The sequence below is a fragment of the Leucopleurus acutus genome (assembly GCF_964270905.1).
Source record: "Leucopleurus acutus genome assembly, chromosome: 6".
Taxonomy (NCBI): Eukaryota; Metazoa; Chordata; class Mammalia; order Artiodactyla; family Delphinidae; genus Leucopleurus; species Leucopleurus acutus.
In genome coordinates this window covers 271,270-295,190 of record NC_139149.1, presented here as the reverse complement: position 1 = coordinate 295,190, position 23,921 = coordinate 271,270, and the positions used below count along the sequence as shown (strand labels likewise).

Sequence of the window (23,921 nt, the reverse complement as noted above, 5' to 3'; positions counted from 1 at the left end):
ATCTCCTACTTTAATGCCCTTTTCTCCCGTTTGCTGTCTCCCCAGGGCCCCCTGGGTCCGTTGCTCTCAGCTGCTGCTGAGTAATTTCCCAAAAGGCGTCCGCTGAGGGCAAGGTAGGGACCTGCCCCCACCGCGGCTCTGAGAGCTTGAAGTGGAGCCCTGTGTGAGGTGGTGAGGGCTCCCTGGGAAGGTTCCAGCCACAAGAAACTGCTGGTATTTGGGCACAACTGCAAGACCTGAACACCCTGCCACCTGGACCGCTTAAAAGCACTAACATTTAGGAACCAATCTTCTTTTAAAGCTTACTGTAAACCCTGTCTGGGATTCACATTTTGCAAGTTTTATTTTACTTTCCTTGTCAGAAGAATGCTGCACGATACACATTAATGTCCGCATTGTACAGACAGGAAACTCAGGACCAGAGGTGTGAAGTCCCTTGCTTGGGGTCACTCTGCGAAAGCGGCAGGACCAGGACTTGAGCCCGCCCCGGCTGCGCCCCCCCCGTGTTCTCCACCTCCTAAGCACCCCTGTTCCTCAGCTGGGGCCTCCTAAGGCTCTGTAACAGCCCTCCCCTCTGCCCATCCCCACCGCAGCCCGAGGCATGATGGACTGGGCGGCCCCTCTTCAGCTAGCTGGAAGGGTCTCCCCTGGAAGTTCCAGAAGGCTCGGCTCGGGACCATTTTTTCCTGATAAAAGAGGGGAGGCTGCAAAGTCACCTCTCAGTGGCATGGGGAGAAAGGCTAGAGAGGCCACAGTACAAGTCTGCACCATGGAGCCCTCAGGATCAACAGGACAGTGTAAGTCCAGGGCTGTGAGAACGGGATCTGGGGCCAGACTGCCAGCTTCAAATCCTGGTTCTGCCACTTACAAAGCTCTGAGATTTGGGGAAAACTTCTTCACCTTTCTGTGCTATGTGCTTGCCTGCAAAATCAAAAGGATGTTACCAACTACATGTTCCAATTTGGGCGTAAATTTAAGAAAATACCTCTAAGAACCTAGCACAGTGTCTGGTGCCCAATAAAGGCCCCATAAACATGACTCCGGGGATGCAACAGGCAGGAGGTCTCACGGGGTGGGGACCACGCAGCCATCTGGGACCTAGCCTCTGACACGTGCACACGTGGAGACCAGGAGCCCACATGCATGCGCCCAGCTCCAGGCGTGCTGCACGTGGCCCTGTATCGTGGACAGTGGCTGGTGGGGACAGAGGCAGTGGAGCCTGCTAGGGTCAGGGCCAGTGCCAGCACCGGGACCCTGGGACTCCCTTCCCCGCATTCTGACCGTGTCGGGGGAAGGGGGGAGTACCTGCGTGCTGATGTAGCTCCGAGACCATGAATGTGTGTGGGGCATAACGCACTAGAACAGCGTTCTCTAGGGTCCCATGCAGAGCCTGATGACTAAGGTCTGCAGCAGGCATCTGAGAAGGAAACGTGCAGGGCAGCATTTACGGGGTAAATTCCTGCCACCTGGCCCAGCTTCAAAGCCTTTCTGGGATCGACCCTGAACCGCCTGTAGGGGCACAAAATACCACAGAATTTCGGGGGGTCAGCCTCCCCTAAAGCCTCTTGGGGTCCCTGGTGCTCTGAGAACTGATCTGTGCTCTATAGGAAAGAAAGGGACCCACAAGTGTCCTGGTTTCCCCAATGAAGTCAGCAACCATGGAAGAGCGGGGCCAGGCCGTGCCCTTGGAAAGCGTCCCAAGTTGGGAAGCTAGGACAGGGTCACAGGGTTCGTAATGGCCTTGCCCGGGGCATCCAGCCAGCCGTACTGTACTTGCCCAGAGACCCTAAGGTGCCAGGCCCGTGTGTGTCGGAGCTTAAGAGCCTTATTCATTTATTCAAAAACGTGGAGAGCCTCAGTTCAGAGCTGTCAACGGGACACACACGCTGCTCTTGCAGACAGTACATTTCAGCAGAGGAGATGCTAAGCCGCGCTCCCTTACTTAATTACCGTTGGCAGCAGAGGCTACGAAGAGGTGCAGGGCGCGGTGGGCTCAGTCCCTGAGGGTTCCTGCAGAGGGAGCACCTAAAAATCCAGGACAGGGCAGGCCAGCAGAGAGGGCCCCAGACGGAGGCCCATGTGGGGAGGGGAGGGCAGTTGAGGAACCCACATGCTTGTAGGGCCGAATTCCACAGAGCGGCCCAGGCTTGGAGGCTTGGCTTTGGCCGAAAACAAAGGGATGCCTGCAAAGGGTTTTAAGCAGGAGAGAACCCAGTCAGACCTGAGCTTCTAAGAGCTGGGGGAGGTGGGGAGAATGGCCAGGAAGCCCACATGAGGAACCGCTTGGGGAGGGCAGGGATGGAGCCGGGAGCCACTAGGCAGGGACATCACGAGGCCGGGCCCTGGTTTAGACACGAGGTGGGATGGAGGGGTGGGTGGGGGGAGGTCCAGCCCAGAGCAGGTTCTCAGCAACAGCTGCCTGCCAGAGCTGCGGCGGGAGAGCTCTGCCTGGGAGTGGACCGGCCTGAGCCAGATGGCAGGGCTGCGCGGGCTGCGGGGCTGCGTGGATACCCGGGAGTCGGGGCTGGCGGCCAGCCCAGGTTTGGGGCTGGGCCACGGGAAGCGTGTGAGGTCTGGGAACAGCCCCTGAGTGGAGACAAAGTTGGTGACTTGGGGTAGACGGAGCCAACTAAGGGGCCGTCTCAGGGGGTCGCCTCCCCGCCCCACCCACGCTGGGGCCCCTTACCCTCCCACCTGGACGGAGTAGCAGGAACGCCGGCCTCCTCCCGGCTCCTGCGTTACTGACAGCAGGCCCTGGGAGAGCGGATGCTCTGCCCTCAGAAACCCGTCTGCCGGGGCCCAGGGCGGGGACCCCAAGGCTCACCCAGAATGGGGCCAGAGTGCTGAGCCCAGATCACGGTCAAGGACCCAGCAGGAATCAGGCCACCCCTGCCTGCTCTCTCCATCCACAGTCTTATGCAGGGACCGCCCGGCCTCTGAGTGGGCCTCCTGGGCTGGCTTTGTGCCCTTCCTGGTGTGGCTTAATCCCTTTGTCCCGAGTTACACTGGCACCAGGCCTGAATTATTCAACTCTTCCAGGGAAAACATAACCACCAACAAAAAGAGTACATGAATGGCTTGAAAAGATGCCCAACGTGGTTCGTTATGAGAGAAATGCAAATCAAAACTACAATGAGGTATCACCTCATGCTGGTCAGAATGGCCATCATTAAAAAGTCTACAAATAACAAATGCTGGAGAGAGTGTGGAGAAAAGGGAACCCTCCTACACTACTGGTGGGAATGTAAATTGGTGTAGCCACTGTGGAGAACAGTATGGAGGCTCCTCAAAAAACTAAGAGTTGCCATATGATCCAGCAATCCCACTCCTGGGCATATACCCTGAGAAAACTCTGATTTGAAAAGATTACATGCACCCCAATATTCACAGCAGCACTATCGACAATAACCAAGACATGGAAGAAACCTACATGTCCATTGACAGATGAATGGCTAAAGAAGATGTGGTCCATATATACAATAGAATACTACTCAGCCATAAAAAAGAATGAAATAATGCCATTTGCAGCTACATGGATGGACCTAGAGAATATCATACTAAGTGAAGTAAGTCAGACAGAGAAAGACAAATACCATATGATATCACTTATATATGGAGTCTAAAAAAATGATACAAGTGAACTTATTTACAAAACAGAAATATACACACAGACATAGAAAACAGACTTGTGGTTGCCAAGGGGAAGGGGAAGGGGCTGGGGGAGGGAAGGACTGGGAGTTGGGGATTCGCAGATGTAAACTATTAAACATATAGGACGGATAAACAACAAGGTCCTACTGTAGAGCACAGGGAACTATATTCAATATCCTGTGATAAACCATCATGGAAAAGAATATAAAAAAAGAATGTATATATGTATAACTGAGTCACTTTGCTGTACAGCAAAAATTAACACAACATTGTAAATCAACTATACTTCAATAAAATAAATTTTAAAAAAAGCACACATGAGGGACTTCCCTGGTGTCACAGTGGATGGGGCTCCGTGTTCCCAATGCAGGGGGCCCGGGTTCGATCCCTGGTCAGGAAACTAGATCCCACATGCACGCTGCAACTAAGAGTTCGTGTGCCACAACTAAGGAGCCCACGTGCTGCAACTAAGGAGCCCACCTGCCACAACTAGACCCGGTACAACCAAATAAATAAATAAATATTAAAAAAAAAAAAAGAACACATAAATGACCAAGTGAGCCTGGCTTGCTCATCACAACCCTCCTCACCTTTCCTGCTGGGGTCTCCTGCCCAAGGATCAAAAGTGGGGTCTGCAGTCAGAATGGCCATCATCAAAAAATCTACAAACAATAAATGCTGGAGAGGGTGTGGAGAAAAGGGAACCCTCTTGCCCTGTTGGTGGGAATGCCATTATGGAGAACAGTATGGAGGTTCGTTAAAAAAACTAAAAAAAAAAGCTACCATAAGACCCAGCAATCCCACTACTGGGCACATATCCTGAGAAAACCATAATTCAAAAAGAGTCATGTACCACAATGTTCATTGCTGCTCTATTTACAATAGCCAGGACATGGAAGCAACGTTAAGTGTCCATCGACAGAGGAATGGATAAAGGCATGGCACATATATACAATCAGTCAGCCATAAAAAGAAACGAAATTGAGTCATTTTGTAGTGAGGTGGATGGACCTAGAGTCTGCCATACAGAGTGAAGTAAGTCAGAACAAATACGGTATGCTAACACATATATATGGAATCTAAAAAAAAAAAAGGATATGAACCTAGGGGCAGGACAGGAATAAAGACGCAGACATAGGGCTTCCCTGGTGGCACAGTGGTTGAGAGTCCGCCTGCCAATGCAGGGGACACGGGGTCGTGCCCCGGTCCGGGAAGATCCCCCATGCCGCGGAGCGGCTGAGCCCGTGAGCCATGGCCGCTGGGCCTGCGCATCCGGAGCCTGTGCTCCGCAACGGGAGAGGCCACAACAGTGAGAGGCCCGCGTACTGAAAAAAAAAAAAAGAAATACGCAGACATAGAGAATGGACTTGAGGACACGGCGACGGGGAAGGGTAAGCTGGGACGAAGTGAGAGAGTGGCATGGACATACATACACTACCAAATGTAAAACAGCTAGAGGAAGCAGCAGCACAACACAGGGAGATCAGCTCGGTGCTTTGTGACCACCTAGAGGGGTGGGATAGGGAGGGTGGGAGGGAGGGAGACACGAGAAAGAAGAGATATGGTGATATATGTATATGTATAGCTGATTCACTTTGTTATACAGCAGAAACTAACACACCATTGTAAAGCAATTATACTCCAATAAAGATGTTAAAAAAATAAAATAAAAAGATAAAATAGGAAAAAAAAAAAGTGGGGTCTGCTTTATCCAGAGGGCTGGAGGCAGACAAGCGGGCAAGGCCGCAGCCTCCGCTGGGTCCCAAGCGGGACACCAGGCCTGGCCCACTGCCCACCTGCCCCGCTCCGCCCTCCTCACCTCCCGGTGAGCCCCGCTCGCCTCGCTCGCCTCGCCCCCATCGTCCCTCACCGCAGCTCCTCTCCAAGCGCGCTCTGTGCTCTGCGCGTCCAGGCTTCTGACTGCTGGGCCTCGGCTTCGCAGGCCTGTTCCTTCCCCTCCCTCGGCCAGCGCTCCTACCAGGAGGTCTTGCTGGGTTCCAGCAACACCTTCTCTCCCCGTCAGGCCCAGGGGGGGAGAATCTGGGCTGCTGAGCTCCACAGCCGGCAGGTCTGCTGACACCGGGCTGCGGGCGCAGAGGCCCCAGGAGCGCCCCTCCCCCCTCCCCCCCCAAGTCCAGGGCGGGGTGGTACCTGCTCCAGCTGGAACCGCCCCTGCCATGAGGCCCTCAGGGGCTGCGGGGGCTGAGCGCCGCCCTCCACACCTGCAGCACCGAGTCCCGGCGGGCCGTGTAGGGCAGGTGCTTGATGCGGAACCAGTGTCTGGGAACCACGTTCCCGCTGGGCGTGTACAGCTTCTCTCCGGGCCGGCCCAGGAGGCCGCGCAGGGCCAGGTTGCCCGACAGAACCTTCTCGTAGAACTCCACCCCGCCCCGGGCATAGGCTGCGGACAGCGAGGCCGTGCGGCGGTCCAGCCAGGCTTCCAGGGAGTGAGTGAGAGAGTCCGTGGACAAGGCATAGGCCACGAAGCCCGCCACTGCCGCCACCAAGTTGAAGGCGGCTCGCAAGTTCATGGGGCCTCCGTAGAGCCCCAGGGCGTGCTTGGCTCCCACGCCCAGAGCCCAGGTGCCCACCAGGCAGGCGGGGGCTGGCAGGGCCTGCAGGGCGGCCGCCCCGCTCTCCAGGTGCACCACCTCCCTGGCCAAGGCGAACTTCTGGGCGTCGTGGGACAGAGTCAGGGCATCTCTCAGCCGGGCGCCCGCTGGGCTCTGCCAGTCCACTCGCTGCCCGTGGACGACCACGGGCCGGTCAGCGTTGGTCACTGGGTCACCCAGGAAGCTGGCGGGGATGCCCACCACGGCCCCGGCAGGGAGTCTCGGGAAGCCGGCGCTCACAGGCTGGAAGGTGAAGGTGGTGAAGGCCTTGAAGCGGTGGCCCGGGGGGACCCCGATATCCTGCTGCACCTCCTCGAACAGGCTCTGCAGCTCTGGGGACAGGGAGGCTGGCTGGCCCTGAGGCCAGTACTGGTACAGCCACGGGACCACAGGATCCGGGAAGAGGTGGTGCGAGATCTGAGCCCCAAACAGGCCTGCACAGGAACCCACCAACAGGGCCGTCCTGTGTCTCTGCACAAAGGCTGTGGCCCGCCACAGGGGACCTGCCATGAGGGCTGCCACCTCTGCAAACCTGGGCCAAGAGAAAGAGAAGTGAGCCAACAGCTCCTCGGGTCTACCTGCAGACTGAACACCCCCAGGGCCACATCCTCTTTAGCGGAGGCAATTCGCACGCACGGTAGTCGAAGCACAGGCTCCAGCTCTATCTCTGCATCGCCTTCCCCACAGGTCAGATGGGCATGTGACAGAGGCCCACCAGAGGGTGTCTGTGCTGTCAGTGAACACACACGCAACAATCGGTGCCCAGCAAGGAGCAGACACCCTTGAGGAAATGGCTGTGACAACTTTGATGCCCTTGGCCAGGCACAGCACCAAGTAACCAACCCCTCACTCCACCACCCACCCCTACTGAGCACGATCCCTAACTGACACATGAAGCATGTTCCACTCACTCAGTCTTACTACGTGTTCCACACACTTCTGAGAGCGCTGCAGACATTATTTAATGACGGACTCCTTACACCTCTGTGACTCATTACACCAGGGAACACCGAGGCACAGACAGGCTAACTGGTCAAAATCCCAAACGTAAAGTGGCCATGCTGTGGGCGGAATTGTGTCCCTCCAAATTCATATGCTGAAGTCCTAAGCCCCAGGACCTCAGAATGTGACTGTATTTAGACATAGGATCTTTAAAGAGGCAACTAAGTTAAAGCTAGGTCATTAGGATGAGCCCTAATCCAATATAACTGGTGTCCTTATGAGAACAGGACACTAGGACACAGGCGCAGAGGAAGGACCATGAAGACACAGGCCTGAAGGTGACCATCTACAAGCCAGTGGGAGAGGCCTCAGAGGAAACTAGCCCTGCTGACACCTTGAAAGACATGTCTCTCACCCAGTTCTCGTCACTGCAGCCCTAGCAGACTAATACAGGCCCAGTATTTGAACACAGGCGTCCACAGCAGATTTTTCATTATAGAGTATTTCTGATGATAAATTACAAACATACAGAACGGTGGACAAAATAGTACATCATAAACCAACTCCAGTCTATCAAGTCATGGCCAGTCTTGCTTTGCCTCTAATCCCACACATACTCCCCTCCAACTGGTTTATTTTGAAACACATTCGGGGCATCCTATTACTTCATCCGAAAATATTTCAGTAAAAATTCACAATTATTTAACTTTAGCTGAAGCTCCCTGTCCTCCTGTCCGAGAAGTGTTTAATTAGCAAATTAATTGCTGCAAACAAGGGGGCAGCAGAGTCCTGAGGAGTCACATCACTTGGGCCTTTTCGCCAACGAGGAAACTGAGGCCGGGGAAGAAAGGTGCCAGGCGAAGGTCCCAACGCCCCCAGGACCACCAGCGCCAAGGCCGCGCGCTCCAAGGAGGCCTGGGGGGTGGTGCCGCCCATCCTGCGGGCAGCCCGGCGAGAAGGGGCCGCAGGACCCTCGCTCCACGCCCAACCCCTAGGCTACGCCCCGCGGCTGGAACACACCTCCGAGGGAGCCCGCCCGCAGCCGCACGTCAGCCCGGCCGGCTCCGCGCGCTCACCTCCGCCTCCGCAGCAGCCCGGGACGCCGAGCACATGCGCAGGGTGAGACCGGGCCAGGCGCAAAGCTCACCGGCCGGCTCCGGGGTCGAGGCTCCGAGGGCGGAGGCAAAAGGGCGGGACTCTTGGGGGCGGGGCCGGGACGCAAAGCACGCCGGCCCGGCTCTGGGGGCGGGGCCCCGGGGGAGACGAAAGGGCGGGACTCTTGGAGGCGGGGCTGGACGCAAAGCACGCAGGCCCGGCTATGGGGGCGGGGCCCCGGGAGAGAGGCAAAAGGGCGGGACCCTTGGGGACGGGGACCGGGCCGGGGCGCAAGGCACGCCTGCCCGGCTCTGGGGGCGGGGCCCCGAGGGCGGAGGCAAAGGGGTGGGACGCTCGGGGGGGGCGCTGAGCTTTCTTCCACACAGGTGGCCTGGACCATCCCGTCTCGCTCTGGAAGGACCAGCGTCTCCGCGTGGCTCAGGAGGCGGCCATTGGCGGAACCCCCGTCGGAACCCAGGCCCCGTCCTTCCGCCGGGTCCCGTCCTTTCCCGTCGGGAAGCACTCTGCTGGCGGAGGCTCTGAGCAGGATTTTTATTACCATGCCCTCTGCTCCCGGCTCCTCCCAGGTGATCCGCACTGTACAGTCCACGGAGCAGCGTTACACCTGTCAGCTTACTTTCCCAGCTGCTCTGTGAGAGGGTCAGGGGTCAGCCCTGCCTGCTCCTAGGCCTTTCCTTTTCGCGCTGTCTGTGGCTGCTTTTCCCTAGAAGGGCAGTCGAGTAGCGAGGACAGAGACAGTCTGCCCAGAGAACCTAAAACATTTACTCTCCGGCCCCTTGCAGAAAAGGTCTGTGGACCCCTGAAGTACAGGTGAAGGTGTGGGCAATTTGCTGGTGATGGACCAAACATTGTAAAGTCACAGCGCAGTTCGGGAGGGCTGCAAGGGGTGGGTGGTTGGGACTACATTAGGGGATAAACAGGAAATAAATACAGGGATAAGAACCTGGGAAATGACGGATTACAGGGCATCTGATGGTTGCTTTTTTTTTTTTTCATTGTGGTAAAGTACACATAATATTTACCATCTTGACTATTTTAAAGCGTATGGTTCAGTGGTATTAAATACATTGTGCAACCATCGCCACTGTCCCTCTCCATAACTCATCTTGTAAAGCTGAAGTTCTACGTCCATCAGACAGTAACTCCCATTCCCCTCCCTCTACTGTCTGGCAACCACCGTTCTACATTGTCTCTATAATTCTGACCACTAAGTATCTCATGTGAGTGGAATCATACAGTATTTATCTTTTGGTGATTGGATTATTTCACCTAGCATAATGTCCTCAAGGTTCATCTATGTTGTAGCATGTGTCAGAATTTCCTTCCTTTTTAAGGCTGAATAATATTCCATTGCATGAATATGGGAGATTTTGCTTATCCATTCACCTGTTGATGGGCACTTGGGTTGCTTCCACATTTTTGCTACTATGATCATGCTGCTATGAACATGAGTGTGCAAATATCTCTTCAAGACCCTGCTTTCAATTCTTTTGTGTATGTACCCGGAAGTAGACTTGTTGCATAATGTGTTAATTTCATTTTTAAATTTTTTGAGGATCTGGCATCCTGTATTCCACAGGGGCTGTACCATTTTATATTCTCACCAACAGTGCTCAAGGTTCCAATTTCTTCACAACTTTACCGACATTTATCTTCTGTTTTTTTTGGATAGTAGCCATTCTAATGTGTGTATGGTGGTATTTTGTAGTTTTGATATGCATTTCCCTAATGATTAGCGATTTTGGGCACCTTTTCATGTGCTTATTGGACATTTGTATATCTTCTTTGGAGAAATGTCTATTCAAAACCTTTGTCCATTTTTGAATTGGGTTGGGTTTTTTTGTGTGTGGTTGAGTTTTAGGAGTTCTCAGTATACTCTAGATGTTAATACCTTATCAGATATATGATGCAAATATTTTCACCCATTCTTGGGTTGCCTTTTTACTCTGAGGATATTGTCTTTTGAGGCACAAGATTTTAAATTTTCTTAGAGTCCAAATTGTTTTTCTTTTGTTGCCTATGTCTTTGGTGTCATATCCAGAAAATTATTGCCAAATCCAGTGTCGTGAAGTTTTTGCCCTATGTTTTCTTCTAAGAGTTGTATAATTTTAGGTCTTACATTTAGGTCTTCGATCCATTTTGAGTTAATTTTTAAACATGGTGTTAGGTAAGGGTCCAAATTCATTCTTCTGCATGTGGATATGCAGTTTTCCCAGTAACACTTGCTGAAAGACTGTCTTTTCCTCATTGAATGGTCTTGGCACCTTTGTCAAAAATCATTTGATCATATATACCAGAATTTATTTCTGGACTCTATTCTGTTCCATTGGTCTATATGTATGCCTCTTTTTTTTTTGTAATTTTTATTGGAGCATAGTTGATTTACAATGTTGTGTTCGTTTCAGGTGTACAGCAAAGTGATTCAGTTATATATGTATGTCTTTATGCTGGTAATCACAGTGTTTTAATACTGTAGCTTTGTAGTAAGTTTTGAAATCAGGAAGTATGAATCCTTCAGCTTTGTTCTTCTTTTTCAAGATTATTTTGGCTGTTCAGGATCAGTTGAGATTTTATATGAATTTTAGGATGGGTTTTTCTATTTCTACAAAAAAAAATGACAGGGATTATATTGAATCTTTAGATCACTTTGGGTAGTACTGCCATCTTAATAATATTAAGTCCACAATTTACGAACATGGGATATATTTCCATTATTTATGTTTTCTTTAATTTCTTTCAGCAATGTTTTGTAGTTTTCAGTGTACAAGTCTTTCACCTCTTTGGTTAAGGTCATTCCTAAGTATTTTTCCTTTTTGTTGCTGTTGTGAATGGAATTGTTTTCATAATTTCCTTTTCAGATTGCTTATTGTTAGTATATAGCAACTGACTTTTGTATGTTGACTTTGTATCCTGCTGAAGTCATTTATTGGCTCTAACAGTTTTTCATGCAATCTTTAGGGTTTTTTAAACATAATTTCATATCATCTATGAACAGACATAATTTTACTTCTTCCTTTCCAATTTGGATGCCTTTTATTTCTTTTCCTTGCCTAATTGCTCTGGCTAGAACTTCTAGTACTATGTTGAATAGAACTGGTGAAAGTAGGCATCCTTGTCATGTCCCCTATCTTAGTGAAAAATCAGTCTTTCACCATTGCTGTGGATTTTTCAAATATGGCTTTTATTATGTTGCGGCAGTTTCCATCTATTCCTAGTTTGTTGAGTGTTTATTAATGAAAAGGAGTTGAACTTTTCAAATGCTTTTTTTAAAATACTTTTATTTTTTAATATTTATTTTTATTTATTTGGTTGCGCCGGGTCTTAGTTGTGGCACGCGGGCTCCTTAGTTGTGGCATGCAAACTCTCAGTGGCAGCATACATGTGGGATCTAGTTACCTGACCAGGGATCGAAGCCGGACTCCCTGCAGTGGGAGCACGGAGCTTTAACCACTGTGCCACCAGGGAAGTCCCTCAAATGCTTTCGCTGCATCAGTTGAGATGATCATGTGGTTTTTGTACTTCATTCTGTTAATGTGGTGTATTATATTGATTGATTTTCATATGTTGAACCATCCTTGCATTGCAGGAATGAATCCCACTTGGTCATGATGTATAATCTCTTTAATATGCTGCTGAATTCCTATTTTGTTGAGAACGTTTGCATCAGTGTTCATAAGGGATATTGTCCTGAAGTTTTCTTTTCTTGTAGTGTTTTTATCTGACTTTGGTATCAGAGTGATGCTGGCCTCTAGGATGGATCAGGAGGCATCCCTTCCTCTTCAGTTTTTTGGAGAAGCTTGAGAAGGATTGGTATTAGTTCTTTAAATATTTGGTAGACTTCACCAGTGAAGCCGTAGGCTTCAGGGCTTCTCTTTGTTGGGAGATTTTTGATTACTCATTCAATCTCCTTACTTGTTATAGGGCTTTTCAGGTTTTCGATTTTTCCCTAAAAATCTTTCTGAGGGGGCTTTTGGGCATGAAAGGAATACTTAAAGAGTTACTTATGTTTTATAAATTTATTTATTTATTTACTTTTGGCTGTGTTGGGTCTTTGTTTCTGCGTGCAGGCTTTCTCTAGTTGTGGCGAGCAGGGGCTACGCTTGGTTGCGGTGCATGAGCTTCTCATTGTGGTGGCTTCTCTTGTTGCGGAGCACGGGCTCTAGAGCGCAGGCTCAGTAGTTGTGGCGTGCGGGCTCAGTAGCTGTGGCTCGTGGGCTCTAGAGTGCAGGCTCAGTAGTCGTGGTGCGCGGGCTTAGTAGTTGTGGCTCGCAGGCTCTAGAGTGCATGCTCAATAGTTGTGGCGCAGGGGCTTAGTTGTTCCGCGCCACGTGGGATCTTCCCGGACCAGGGCTCGAACCCGTGTCCCTTGCATTGGCAGCAGGTGGATTCTTAACCACTGAGCCACCAGGGAAGCCCACTTATATTTTAATTACTATTCAGTTGATTAAAGTATCAAGTTTAAATATCTCATATCTCTTAAGCCTAAAAGCCTAAAACGTCAGTTTGCAAATACTGTTATCTTAATAAATTCAGTGATCTTTGTATGAAAATAAGATTTTGTTTCTCCCTGTTCTTTGGTTAGCCTTCAGTTAACCATGGGCTTTACAGATTAAATCTTCCTTAATTTTACCCCACGCTTCTGTACTCAGTTGATCAAATTCCCTTGGGCATCTCAAACCATACTTTCAAATTTGACTTAGCCGACTCTTAAATACAGCAATAGCCACCCCGTCCCAAGTAGTTTAATTCCCGAGCCAAATCTAATAAGCAAAACCTTACTAAACCATTAAGCAACTCTTATAAATCTAATAAAATAGACATAAATCTAACAGATTCTCTTACCTGTTTTAAACATCTTAAATGAAGTACATATAAAACAGTGGAATAAAACTCATTATTACAGATAGCCTACCCAGCACCCAAATATCAACCCAGGCAGATTCTTTTATTCATCTGGACACCACAAATGTGCTTTCCTAACCCAAGGGCACAGAGCCATCCTCTCGGGCCATTTCACACTGAGGTGCTGGAGGCTGAACTCTTGGTGGGATATTCTTGCCCAGGACTGGGGTCCAGCATGATTTCCAGGATGATTCATCATGAGTCAGTATTTATTAGGCTGAGTCACTGTGGAGATAATTGGACTTCCCAAGCCTGTGTCATTTTTTGTAATAGTAAAATCTTCCATAATTTTTCATTGCCTGAGTAGAGCTGATAAGATTCTACATCCCCTACCAGGGGTGCAATGAATGTTTTAGCTGTTTGATTTGTAATGATGAAATTTTGATGCTGACCAAAACTTGAATATAGTATACGGTATACACACAGTCTGGCTTTGTCAACATACTGTAAACATCCTTATAAACTTGTACATGCCTTCTTTTTCTTTTCTTTTGTTTTTCTAGCATGCCTCATATGGCTCTGCAGAGAACTACTGCTTTCTTTCTAGTCCCCAAATTGTCACCAACTGCTCAGTGGGAGCCCCTTTCAACTGGCTCCTTTATCCTTTAAAATTGCCCTGGATCATTTTGAAAGCATACTTTCTTTCTGGCAACACACTGGTACTCCAGGCCCATCTTAATTATCCTTTTGCCCTAAGACATAGGATCAGACACTTTCCAAGGCTCCTGGCTTCCTTTTGGGGAACTGTACTTGAGATCAAAAATCTAGGCGCTTTGGGCATATGTTAGACCACTCTGCTTGACCCTGGGAGTGGGTGAGAGCACAGAGCCCACTTTAGAGGCAGGCCCTGAAAAGAGATATTTTTAACATGTCATGGAATCATATCATTTTAAATTTAACTCCAATTTAATGGACTACTTAAACCTTCTAATATAAAAAAATTTTTTTGTCTTTTCTTGAATACCAGCTTCCCTATTGCCACAAATACAACATTTTTTTACTAACTTTAACGTGAATGCTGTCTATTATAATACCGACCCGCGGAGACCAAATTAGACCCTGGGCCCCTTGCCTAGGCTGCACTGCACAGCCCCCTCTCACTTCTGAGATCCTAGTTTTCCACTGACTGTCATTCCTTGGTATCTTTTTGACATCAGAAGCTGGTACTTTTGGTGGTGACTGTAGTGGGGACAGTTTGACTGAGTGATATCAGCTCATTGAGGGATAAATGAAATGACTTTATTTCTCCAGTGATTGCTACCAGCTGTATTCTTCACTGATTTCCTGCTTACTGACAGGGTCCCTTAAGGACACACAGTCCAAATCTATAATTTGTCAGTCAGTATCAGTTACTGGGACAGTATCATTTTGGTTGAGTCTTGTTGTCTGTTTCGAAACTTCAGTTTCATCTTTCACCCAGAACTGCCCCCATCATGTCAGCACCCTGCCCAGTAAAGACTAGACGTGTGGCTCCACTGTCTCTGGTGGGCGCAGAGGCTCTGCACTCTCGCCCACAGCTCTTGTCCTAGGGATTCTTCAGCTGGTGGGAAAGACAGAAAGAGGAAGAACGATGTTTCCTTCCACGACTGCTCACTGGCGGCCCTCCTTCCTGCAGGTCATGATGTGACCAGCCGAGGCTGGTGGTAACCACCTTCCTGTCTCTGCTGTAGCCATCTCGGCTAATCCAGCTGGACTTCTGGCGGTGCTGGAGGTTAAAGGTGCCTCGGCACTGCGAGGCAGGAGGAGATTAGTCTTGGTAAGTCCTCTAGACGTGGGATCCAGGGAAAGGTGCAGAGTAGTTCGCTGGACAATAATTACAGGACAGGCCCTGGGCATCCTGTGCAGGCTTGCAGTTCAGACGCATCAGCCTGACGCAGAGGGGAGAGCTTCTGGAAGGCCGGGGTGGGAGGGGGAGTAGCAGGGCCACTGGTGCCCCAGGGGTGGCCGGTCGAGCTCCAGGCAGTGGGGACCTGAAGAGTAGCCTGTCCTCAGGTTCAGGTCAACTCTACCATCAGGGAGAGGAAGTGTATCAAAAAGGGCCCACCTTCTGCGGGCCTCTAGCTGGCGAGACATTGAGCTGGACCTGGGAAGGGCACGTGTGTGTGCATACACAAGGGCTTGGGGAGTCTAAGTATTGTCTGTTGATCTTCTGTATATGCTTCTAGCTCTTTCCTTTGCATCGCTTCCCCTCTTTTCACAAGGGCTTTAACAAACTTCCCGCAAACAGAGTATCTGAAAAGAAACATTTGTTGAAGACACCACTGTTGGAGAACGTGTCACCAGAGCCCCGTGTCCATGTCTTGGCTGAGTCCTGAGATCTGATTCAGCTCCTTGGTGTAAGACACAGACGCCCTCAAACTTCTTCAAGAAAAGAGGGGCTGTTGTGAGGCGGGGCCCTGGTAGCGGGCTGGCTGGGAACTGCTTGGCTCAGGGACTTGAGGGGCTGTCACAGGTGAGAAGAAGGTAAGGAGACTTGAGACTGAACGCCACGTGGCTCCTGAACAGTGAAAGCCCCTGAGTCGACAGCGCAGAGCGTCTTCATTTCCTGTTTTTGGTGATTGTGCCACAGTAGAGGTTAACATTAGGGGAAGCTGAGTACTGTATACGCGAGCTCTCCATTCTGGTTTTGCAACTTTTCCTTAGGTCTAAAATTATTTCAAAGACAGCCCTCAGAGTGGGAGAAAATATTTGCAAATGAGGCAACTGACAAAGGATTAATCTCCAAAATTTATAAGCAGCTCATGCAGCTCAATAACAAAAAAACAAACAACCCAATCCAAAAATGGGCAGAAGACCTAAATAGACATTTCTCCAAAGAAGATATACAGACTGCCAACAAACACATGAAAGAATGCTCAACATCATTAATCATTAGGGAAATGCAAATCAAAACTACAATGAGATATCATCTCACACCAGTCAGAATGGCCATCATCAAAAAATCTAGAAACAATACATGCTGGAGAGGGTGTGGAGAAAAGGGAACACTCTTGCACTGCTGGTGGGAGTGTGAATTGATTCAGCCACTATGGAGAACAGTATGGAGGTTCCTTAAAAAACTACAAATAGAACTACCATATGACCCAGCAATCCCACTACTGGGCATATACCCTGAGAAAACCAAAATTCAAAAAGAGTCATGTACCAAAATGTTCACTGCAGCTCTATTTACAATAGCCCGGAGATGGAAACAACCTAAGTGCCCATCATCAGATGAATGGATAAAGAAGACGTGGCACATATATACAATGGAATATTACTCAGCCATAAAAAGAAACGAAATTGAGATATTTGTAGTGAGGTGGATGGACCTAGAGTCTGTCATACAGAGTGAAGTAAGTCAGAAAGAGAGAGACAAATACCGTATGCTAACACATATATATGGAATTTAAGGGAAAAATATGTCATGAAGAACCTAGGGGTAAAACAGGAATAAAGACACAGACCTACTGGAGAACGGACTTGAGGATATGGGGAGGGGGAAGGGTGAGCTGTGACAGAGCGAGAGAGAGGCATGGACATATATACACTACCAAACGTAAAACAGATAGCTAGTGGGAAGCAGCCGCATAGCACAGGGATATCAGCTCGGTGCTTTGTGACCGACTGGAGGGGTGGGATAGGGAGGGTGGGAGGGAGGGAGATGCAAGCGGGAAGAGATATGGGAACATAAAGAAAAAAAAATTATTTCAAAATGAAAAAGAATTTTTAAATTACTGCTGCCTCGGTCCTGCCCTGTGAGTTAAGGGGAGCTCAGATTTCTGAACTCTTGTTTAATGCCAGGTACACTTTTCGCATTTCCTAATGTAATCCTCACAGCCCCATGGGAGGCGAGCCCTGGAGCCGGTCGTCCGGGGAAAGTGGAAGCTCACAGACACTAAGGAAGCCGTGTGGTTGATGAGAACAGGACCAGGATTCACCTGGGACCAGATGGCTGCCCAGGCCAGTTCCCCCACCGCCCCGCAGGGAGAGCCTGGCGCCAGGGCAGAGGAAGCTAGAGGCGGGACCCAGAGACGCAGGGGCTTGCAGCCCCCCGTGAGGAATCTGGGCTTTATCCTGGAGGCCAGTGGGTCTCAGTCTGGGCTGCACATCAGATCCTCCGGATAGCTCTAGAGATGATTACTGCCTGGGTCCCACCCCAGGAAGTCTGACTCAGCTGTTTCTTGGTTTGGTTTGGTTTGGTTTTTTATATTGTAGTAGAGTTGGTTAACAGTGCTGTGTCAGTTTCAGGAGTACAGCAAAGTGATTCAGTTACACATATACATGCATCTAATCTTTTTCAGATTCTTTTCCCATTTAGGTTATTACAGAATATTGAACAGAGTTCCCCGTGCTGTAGAGAAGGTCCTTGTTGGTTATCCATTTTAAGAATAGCAGTGATTCAGCTGTTGTTTTTGAAGCTCTCCAAGTGATTCTGACGTGCAGCCAGCCTACGCATAAGAACTGGAGTCATGCTGCCACACACGGTCAAAAGGCCTGCTTGCCACTGACCCTTCGCAGGGACTCCTGGGCCCGAGGCGACGCCCTCGCGCCCCAGCTGCTCCCGAGAACCCTTGCAGAGGCCTCACCCTCTTCTCCCAAGCCAGTCTGCGGGCTCCGGTCGCCCCCCGCCTCGGTCTGCCCCTGTCACAGCCGCTGGGGAGCCAGTGTCGCCCTCACCAGTGCTGCTGTTTCCGGGAGCGGCCGCCAAAGCCAGGGTCTGGTGCTGGGGGGCCGTGGGAGCTGGCGGTCACGGCGAGGGGCGGGGGGGGGGGGGAGCAGCCCCTCCCCCGCCCCCCAGAGGGCGCTCGGCCTCTCGCACTCCGGAAGCCTTTGCTCCCACGCTAAAGCTTGCAGCCAGGAGCTCCAAACATTGCCATCATACTGATGACATTTTACTGTTACAGAGAAAAATAATTTAAAAATATATACATCATCCACATTTCAATTTTTTTTTCTCTGGAAACTTTAATTCCCCAAATGGCTGGAACGTAAACAGACCAAGAGGACCACGGTGACCTGCAGAAAGCAAGTGAGCGGAACTGACCTCCCGGTGACTGTTGTTATTCTAGAGTCAACGAGTTGAGAGCTTTGCCCCGCAGGGTCTTCATCTCCTCAAACACCTTTTCTCCTGCCTTCTCCAGTGTCTGTGCTTGGCCTCTCGCCTCTCTAAGTATACACATCAAACACAGACCCGGCAAGGCGCATCGGGGCCCTCATGAAACACCACCAACCTGCTGCCGGGCCCAGCGTTGCGAGAGATGCCTTGCGAAGGTCGGAGGGCTGTTTATCCGCATACACAGTTGAAACCCCGCTTAGCGATCACTTAGTTACCAGTGGAAACACCCAACTGGTAAGTGGCTCAAGCCTGGTTTCCAGTCTGAGCCGCACCAGTATCTTAGCAGAGCCACGTGACCTAAGCTCTCAGCCGCCGTTTCCAGACGCACACCTGGTGTGCATCCCGTCCCCCAGGATTGTTGCAAAGGGGAAACGAGAACTTACTCGTACACATCCCGGCATGATGGCTTCTGAAGGCTCAGTTGGCGGGAGCCGGTTCTTCATGTTTATGAGTCGAGTGGACGCACATTATCTCTGGTTCTTCATGTTTATGAGTCGAGTGGACGCATAGTATCTCTGACTCTGGCCATAGTTCCAGAAGGTGGGAATCAAGAGGGAGGGCTCTGCACCTGGGTAGAGCAGTGGCTGATGTGGAGGCCAGATGTCGCCGGTGTGGCGAGGGGTAGAACTCTCCAAATATCTGGGAGGACGTGATGAGTGTGTTTGGTTGGAAGCACAGATGTCTAAGGACTGTGAGCTCAGCTATACGACCTGACCAGATAGAAGAATTCAATACAGAATTAAGTGCTTCTCCCCTGTAGTCACAGCAGCAGGAATCTAAAGTCGACACAAATGAACTTATTTACAAAACAGAAACAGACTCATGGGCATAGAGAACAGACTGGTGGTTGCCAAGGTGGGGGAGGGATGAACTGGCAGATGCAAACTATTATCTATAAGATGGATAACCAACAAGGTCCTACTGTATAGCACAGGGAGATATATTCAATGTCCTGTGATGAACCATAATAGAAAAGAATATGAAAAAGAATATATATATATATATGTATAACTGAATCACTTTGCTGTACAGCACAAACTAACACAACACTGTAAATCAACTATACTTCAGTAAAATTAAAAAAATAAAATTAAGTGCTTCTGAAACATTTCCTAAAGAGGGTGAAATGTGAAGTTTTGGCAAATACCCGAAAGTTTTGAAAAAGCAGAAATATCTGAAAATGAAGAACTAAAATGTTCCCTAATGTGTATAATTAAAAAAAAAATTGGCACCACCTTATGGAATCAGTGTAAAAATATATAGATCATGTCAGCCCTTAAAGATATTAATGATTGAGTGATATGATAATCTAAGGGGAGTTGAATGATATGTTGGCAACTGAAGTCACTCTCACAGTTTCTTGGACGTTTTGCAATATGATTCTCCTTAGCGGGTCTTGAGAGGGTGCGATCACCATCAAGGCAGCAAAGAATCTCTCGGGTTGATTACAGCCATCAAGGGAGAGCAGATGATTCTTTGCATCCATGAAAATAAATATTTGCCACAAACCCAATAGACAGCAGTCTTCATGGGGACAATAAGTCCCACTGATGGGTTCTTTATTTCTATCCCTGTCTGACCAAGCTCTGGTGTGTGTGTGTCTGACTCTGTCTGCTTCTGGCTGAGGCTGAAGGAGGTGAGGAAAAGGCACAAGGAGAGAGAAGACAGAGGTGAGCGTTGGGTCATGCTTGCTATGCGCTGGAGAGAATTTCAGAACCAAATACCTGCTGTACAGCATAGGGAACTCTACTCGTATCTTGTAATAACCTATAAGGGAAAAGAATCTGAAAAAGAATATATATATATATATATATATATATAACTGAGTCACTCTGCTGTATATCTGAAACTAACACAACTGTAAATCAATTATATTTCAATAAAAATTTGAAAAAAATGAAACAAAATCATCTGTGGGATATCAATCAGTTGGAATACTATACAGCCAATAAACTGATAATTACATTGACAATTTTGACACATGAAAAACGTACAAAAAAAATTTAAACTGCAAAATAGATGAATTCAAAAGGCCATGGATCTATTTATTGAAAATGTGTGAAATGTATGTGTATTTTGAAAAAAAAATTGGAAGCTAAGTTGTGCAGAAAATGTTTAGAGTTCATTGTTGGGTTTCTTTTGTTTTGTTTTTTTTGGTAAAGTAGCTAAAATACATTAAACAAGAAAAGAAGATCTTCCACTTTGGGTGAATATATAAAGTAATAAGTTCTACTTCATTCAATAATCATTTGATAATCCAATGGCATTCAGTATTAGCTTCTGTAGTGAAAATGGTGAAAAACCAGGTTAAATACCAAGTAAGCAAAGAGGTATTAGATATTGCCCCACTCATGGGGCAAACCATTCTAAGTCCAGGGGTAATTTTTGAAATTGAAAAAAAAAAAGTATCCCTTAGTCAGGGATACTTCCCTTGTGGCGCAGTGGTTAAGAATCTGCCTGCCAATGCAGGGGACACGGGTTCGAGCCCTGGTCCGGGAAGATCCCACAGGTGGTGAAGCAACTAAGCCCGTGCACCACGTCTACTGAGCCTGCACACCTGGAGCCCGCGAGCCACAACTACTAAGCCTGCGAGCCACAACTACTGAGCCCGCGCACCTAGAGCCCGTGCTCTGCAACGAGAAGCCACCGCAATGAGAAGCCTGTGCACTGCAATGAAGAGTAGCCCTCGCTCTCCGCAACTAGAGAAAACCCACATGCAGCAACAAAGACCCAATGCAGCCAAAAATAAATAAATAAAATAATTTTAAAAAAATTAATTGAAAAATAACCTCTTAGTCAACTGTTTGTTTGAAACCTGAAACAGAATGCAAAGTACATCTCTTTGTTGAGGTGTCAGAGGTTCTATGTGCTATGTAGTGTAACATGATATTTTATTGTTAATTAGCTGCTTAAAACAGATGCTCACTGAAATTCTATTTAAAATTTTTATTTCCTCGATTTTCTTTTACGGGAAACTGCCAGTCTACTTTCTGAGAGTGTTGGTTTGCTGTAGGCCTCTGCTACTATCACAAACAAACCAAAGGAGCCCATCCTCCTCTAAGATATGGGTATTCCCTTCCAAAAAGGCAGGGCCTCCCCAAAACACCCCAAACAAGGAAGACAAACTGAGAAATTTACAGTATACACAGGAAGGGTAATTATCCCTAAAATATGAGGGACTCTTACAAATAAGTAAGAAAAAGATAAACACTTTCTACAATATAGGTAAAAAATCCCTTCATAAAAGAAGAAAAACAATTGATAAACATAGGAAATTTTTTACCATCACTTGTAAACAAAGAAGTTTAAAATTAAAACAATGATATGGTCATTTAAAAACCTATCATATTGGTAAAGAAAAAAGCCTGATACCGTAACATGTTGTTCAGGGCATTTGAATGTGCGCATCCTGACCTCTGCTGGTAGGATGTTTGTTGATGAACTTTCTGGATGGTGGTGAAGCACTATATATTAAAACCTTAAAATGAACATGAACCTAGCATTTATGTGTCTAGGAATTTATCCCAAGGAGACAGTCTGATAAGTTTTCAAGGAATTATGACACAAGGAGGTTTGTTGCAGCGCTACTGGCAACAGCAGAACATTGGAAAACGGTGATGTGATCATCAGAAGGGCGTGTGAACACACGATGGCACATCCACCAACGAGATACAAAGGTGTATGTCTGTGTCTATGCAGCTATGTTTATGCTATACTGCTAAATAAAATTCTAGAAGATAAAACAATATGAATATGATTGAATTCATATATATATAAGGTATGCATGTATGAATATATGTCAACACATACAGTTGGCACTCTGTATCCATAGGTCCTGCATCTTCAGATTCAACCAACCCTGGATGAAAAAAAATTTCAGAAAGTTCCAAAAAGCAAAACTTGAATTTGCCATGCGCTGGCAACTATTTCCAAATCATTTACATTGTATGAGGTATTATGAGTAATCTAGAGATGATTTAAAGTATCTGGGAAGATGTGCATAGGTTATGTGCAAATTCTACAGCATTTTATACAGGGACTTGAGCATCCACACATTTGGGTACTCAGGATGGGGCGTGTCCTGGAACCAATCCCCTGTGGATACCGAGTGATGACTGTATGTATGGTTTAACAAAATGTAATAGGTGTTTATGGTTTATTTAAACTAACAAACAAATAAATCCTTGGAAGACCACACATCAAAATGTACAAGTTACTGCCTCTGGGTGGTAGGATTATTGTTTTTATTTTATTCTTTATATTTTTCTGTATTTTCTAACATTTTAATAGTAAAAAAAAGGCTTTATTTTTATTTTTTTCAGTAGAATTTTTTTAAAATCACTGATTTGTTTATTTCTATTTTTGTTTATTTTTTGGCCACGCAGCATGCGGGATCTTAGTTCCCCGACCAGGGATTGAACCCGCACCCCCTGCAGTGGAAGCGTGGAGTCTGAACCACTGGACTGCCAGGGAAGTCCCAAAAAAGACTTTTTTTTTTTTAAAGAGAAAAAGAATTCTAAAAAGGATAACTGGAATTTCAAACTTACAAACCATATGAACTCTGGTGGTTATTTACTTTACCAAAGTATTCTTCAAAACCAATTCTTGAAGGGTGACGGTTTGCTCGGCTAGTTGGCCCCTGAGGGAGAGGCAAAGAGAAGAATTCACGTGTGCCAAGCGAGTTCACATCGAGCAGCTGGAGAGGTGTCTTCGCACTGGCATCTCATTTAACCCTCACAACTGCCCAGTTACTTAAGATGAGCAATGCAGCTGGAGGTGGCACGGGCGCTAAACGGGATGCAGCCCCGGGTCTCGCCAGGCTCCGGAGCCTGGGCCTCTTATACTGCATGAAGCTCATTCAGCTACTCATAAGAAACAAACACAGCTCTGAAATCACACGATAAGCAAATGGGAATGCTGGACTCTGTGCTAAAGGTTTATTTGCCAACAACATTTGAGGGAGCGTCGCTATGCATAAAATACACATCTAAACATCTGAAGCATTGGAAACGTGCCCCTTTTGACACGTTCTTAGATCCAAACAGCACGGCAGTTCTGTGCGTCCTGTAGGGTGAACTTTATCCTGGCTGCCTCTTCCTAAGCCATCAAAGCATCCACTTACTTCTCCTTCTTGGTGTCCTTGTAGTTCAACATAGGGAATTCCACCGCCATCATTTCTGGGGTCAGCGTGATGTCTATACTCTGCTCACAGAGCTCGCTGAAAAGGAATAAAATCGAGAAATATTGTCGTCATTTAAGAGTTACGCAATTCTTTCAACATTCCTCCCACCTACTCTTCTGGAATCTACGTTAAAAAGCATAAGGCTGACAAATAGCTTTCTACCAACCCACAGTAGTGGGAATGGTTATTTATAAGCAGAGAATAAAAAGCAGTGTAGAGGGGGCTTCCCTGGTGGCGCAGTGGTTGAGAGTCCGCCTGCCGATGCAGGGGACACGGGTTCGTGCCACGGTCCGGGAAGATCCCACATGCTGCGGAGCGGCTGGGCCCGTGAGCCATGGCCGCTGAGCCTGCGCGTCCGGAGCCTGTGCTCCGCAACGGGAGAGGCCACAACAGTGAGAGGCCCGCGTACAGCAAAAAA

General features: G+C 48.0%; 2 protein-coding genes across 2 annotated transcripts in view; both read right to left on the bottom strand.

Moving 5' to 3' along the window:
* Positions 1 to 5,837: 5,837 nt before the first annotated feature.
* Positions 5,838 to 6,779, bottom strand: TMEM177 (transmembrane protein 177; the record flags this gene model as incomplete). Its single annotated transcript, XM_082840839.1, has 1 exon — positions 5,838 to 6,779. Exon 1 carries the CDS (start codon positions 6,771 to 6,773, stop codon positions 5,838 to 5,840), a length of 936 nt encoding a protein of 311 aa, XP_082696965.1. The 5' UTR covers positions 6,774 to 6,779.
* Positions 6,780 to 18,265: 11,486 nt separating this feature from the next.
* The window catches only part of CFAP221 (cilia and flagella associated protein 221), a gene marked incomplete at its 3' end in the record, with an annotated part of 82,251 nt that continues 76,595 nt past the window's right edge, over positions 18,266 to 23,921 (bottom strand). Inside the window, exons 22-23 of the mRNA XM_082841158.1 lie at positions 23,444 to 23,539; positions 18,266 to 18,371 (exon numbers count right to left, since the gene is read on the bottom strand). Coding sequence (XP_082697284.1) covers positions 18,266 to 18,371; positions 23,444 to 23,539 — 202 coding nt within the window. The remainder of the gene's footprint in view (positions 18,372 to 23,443; positions 23,540 to 23,921) is intronic.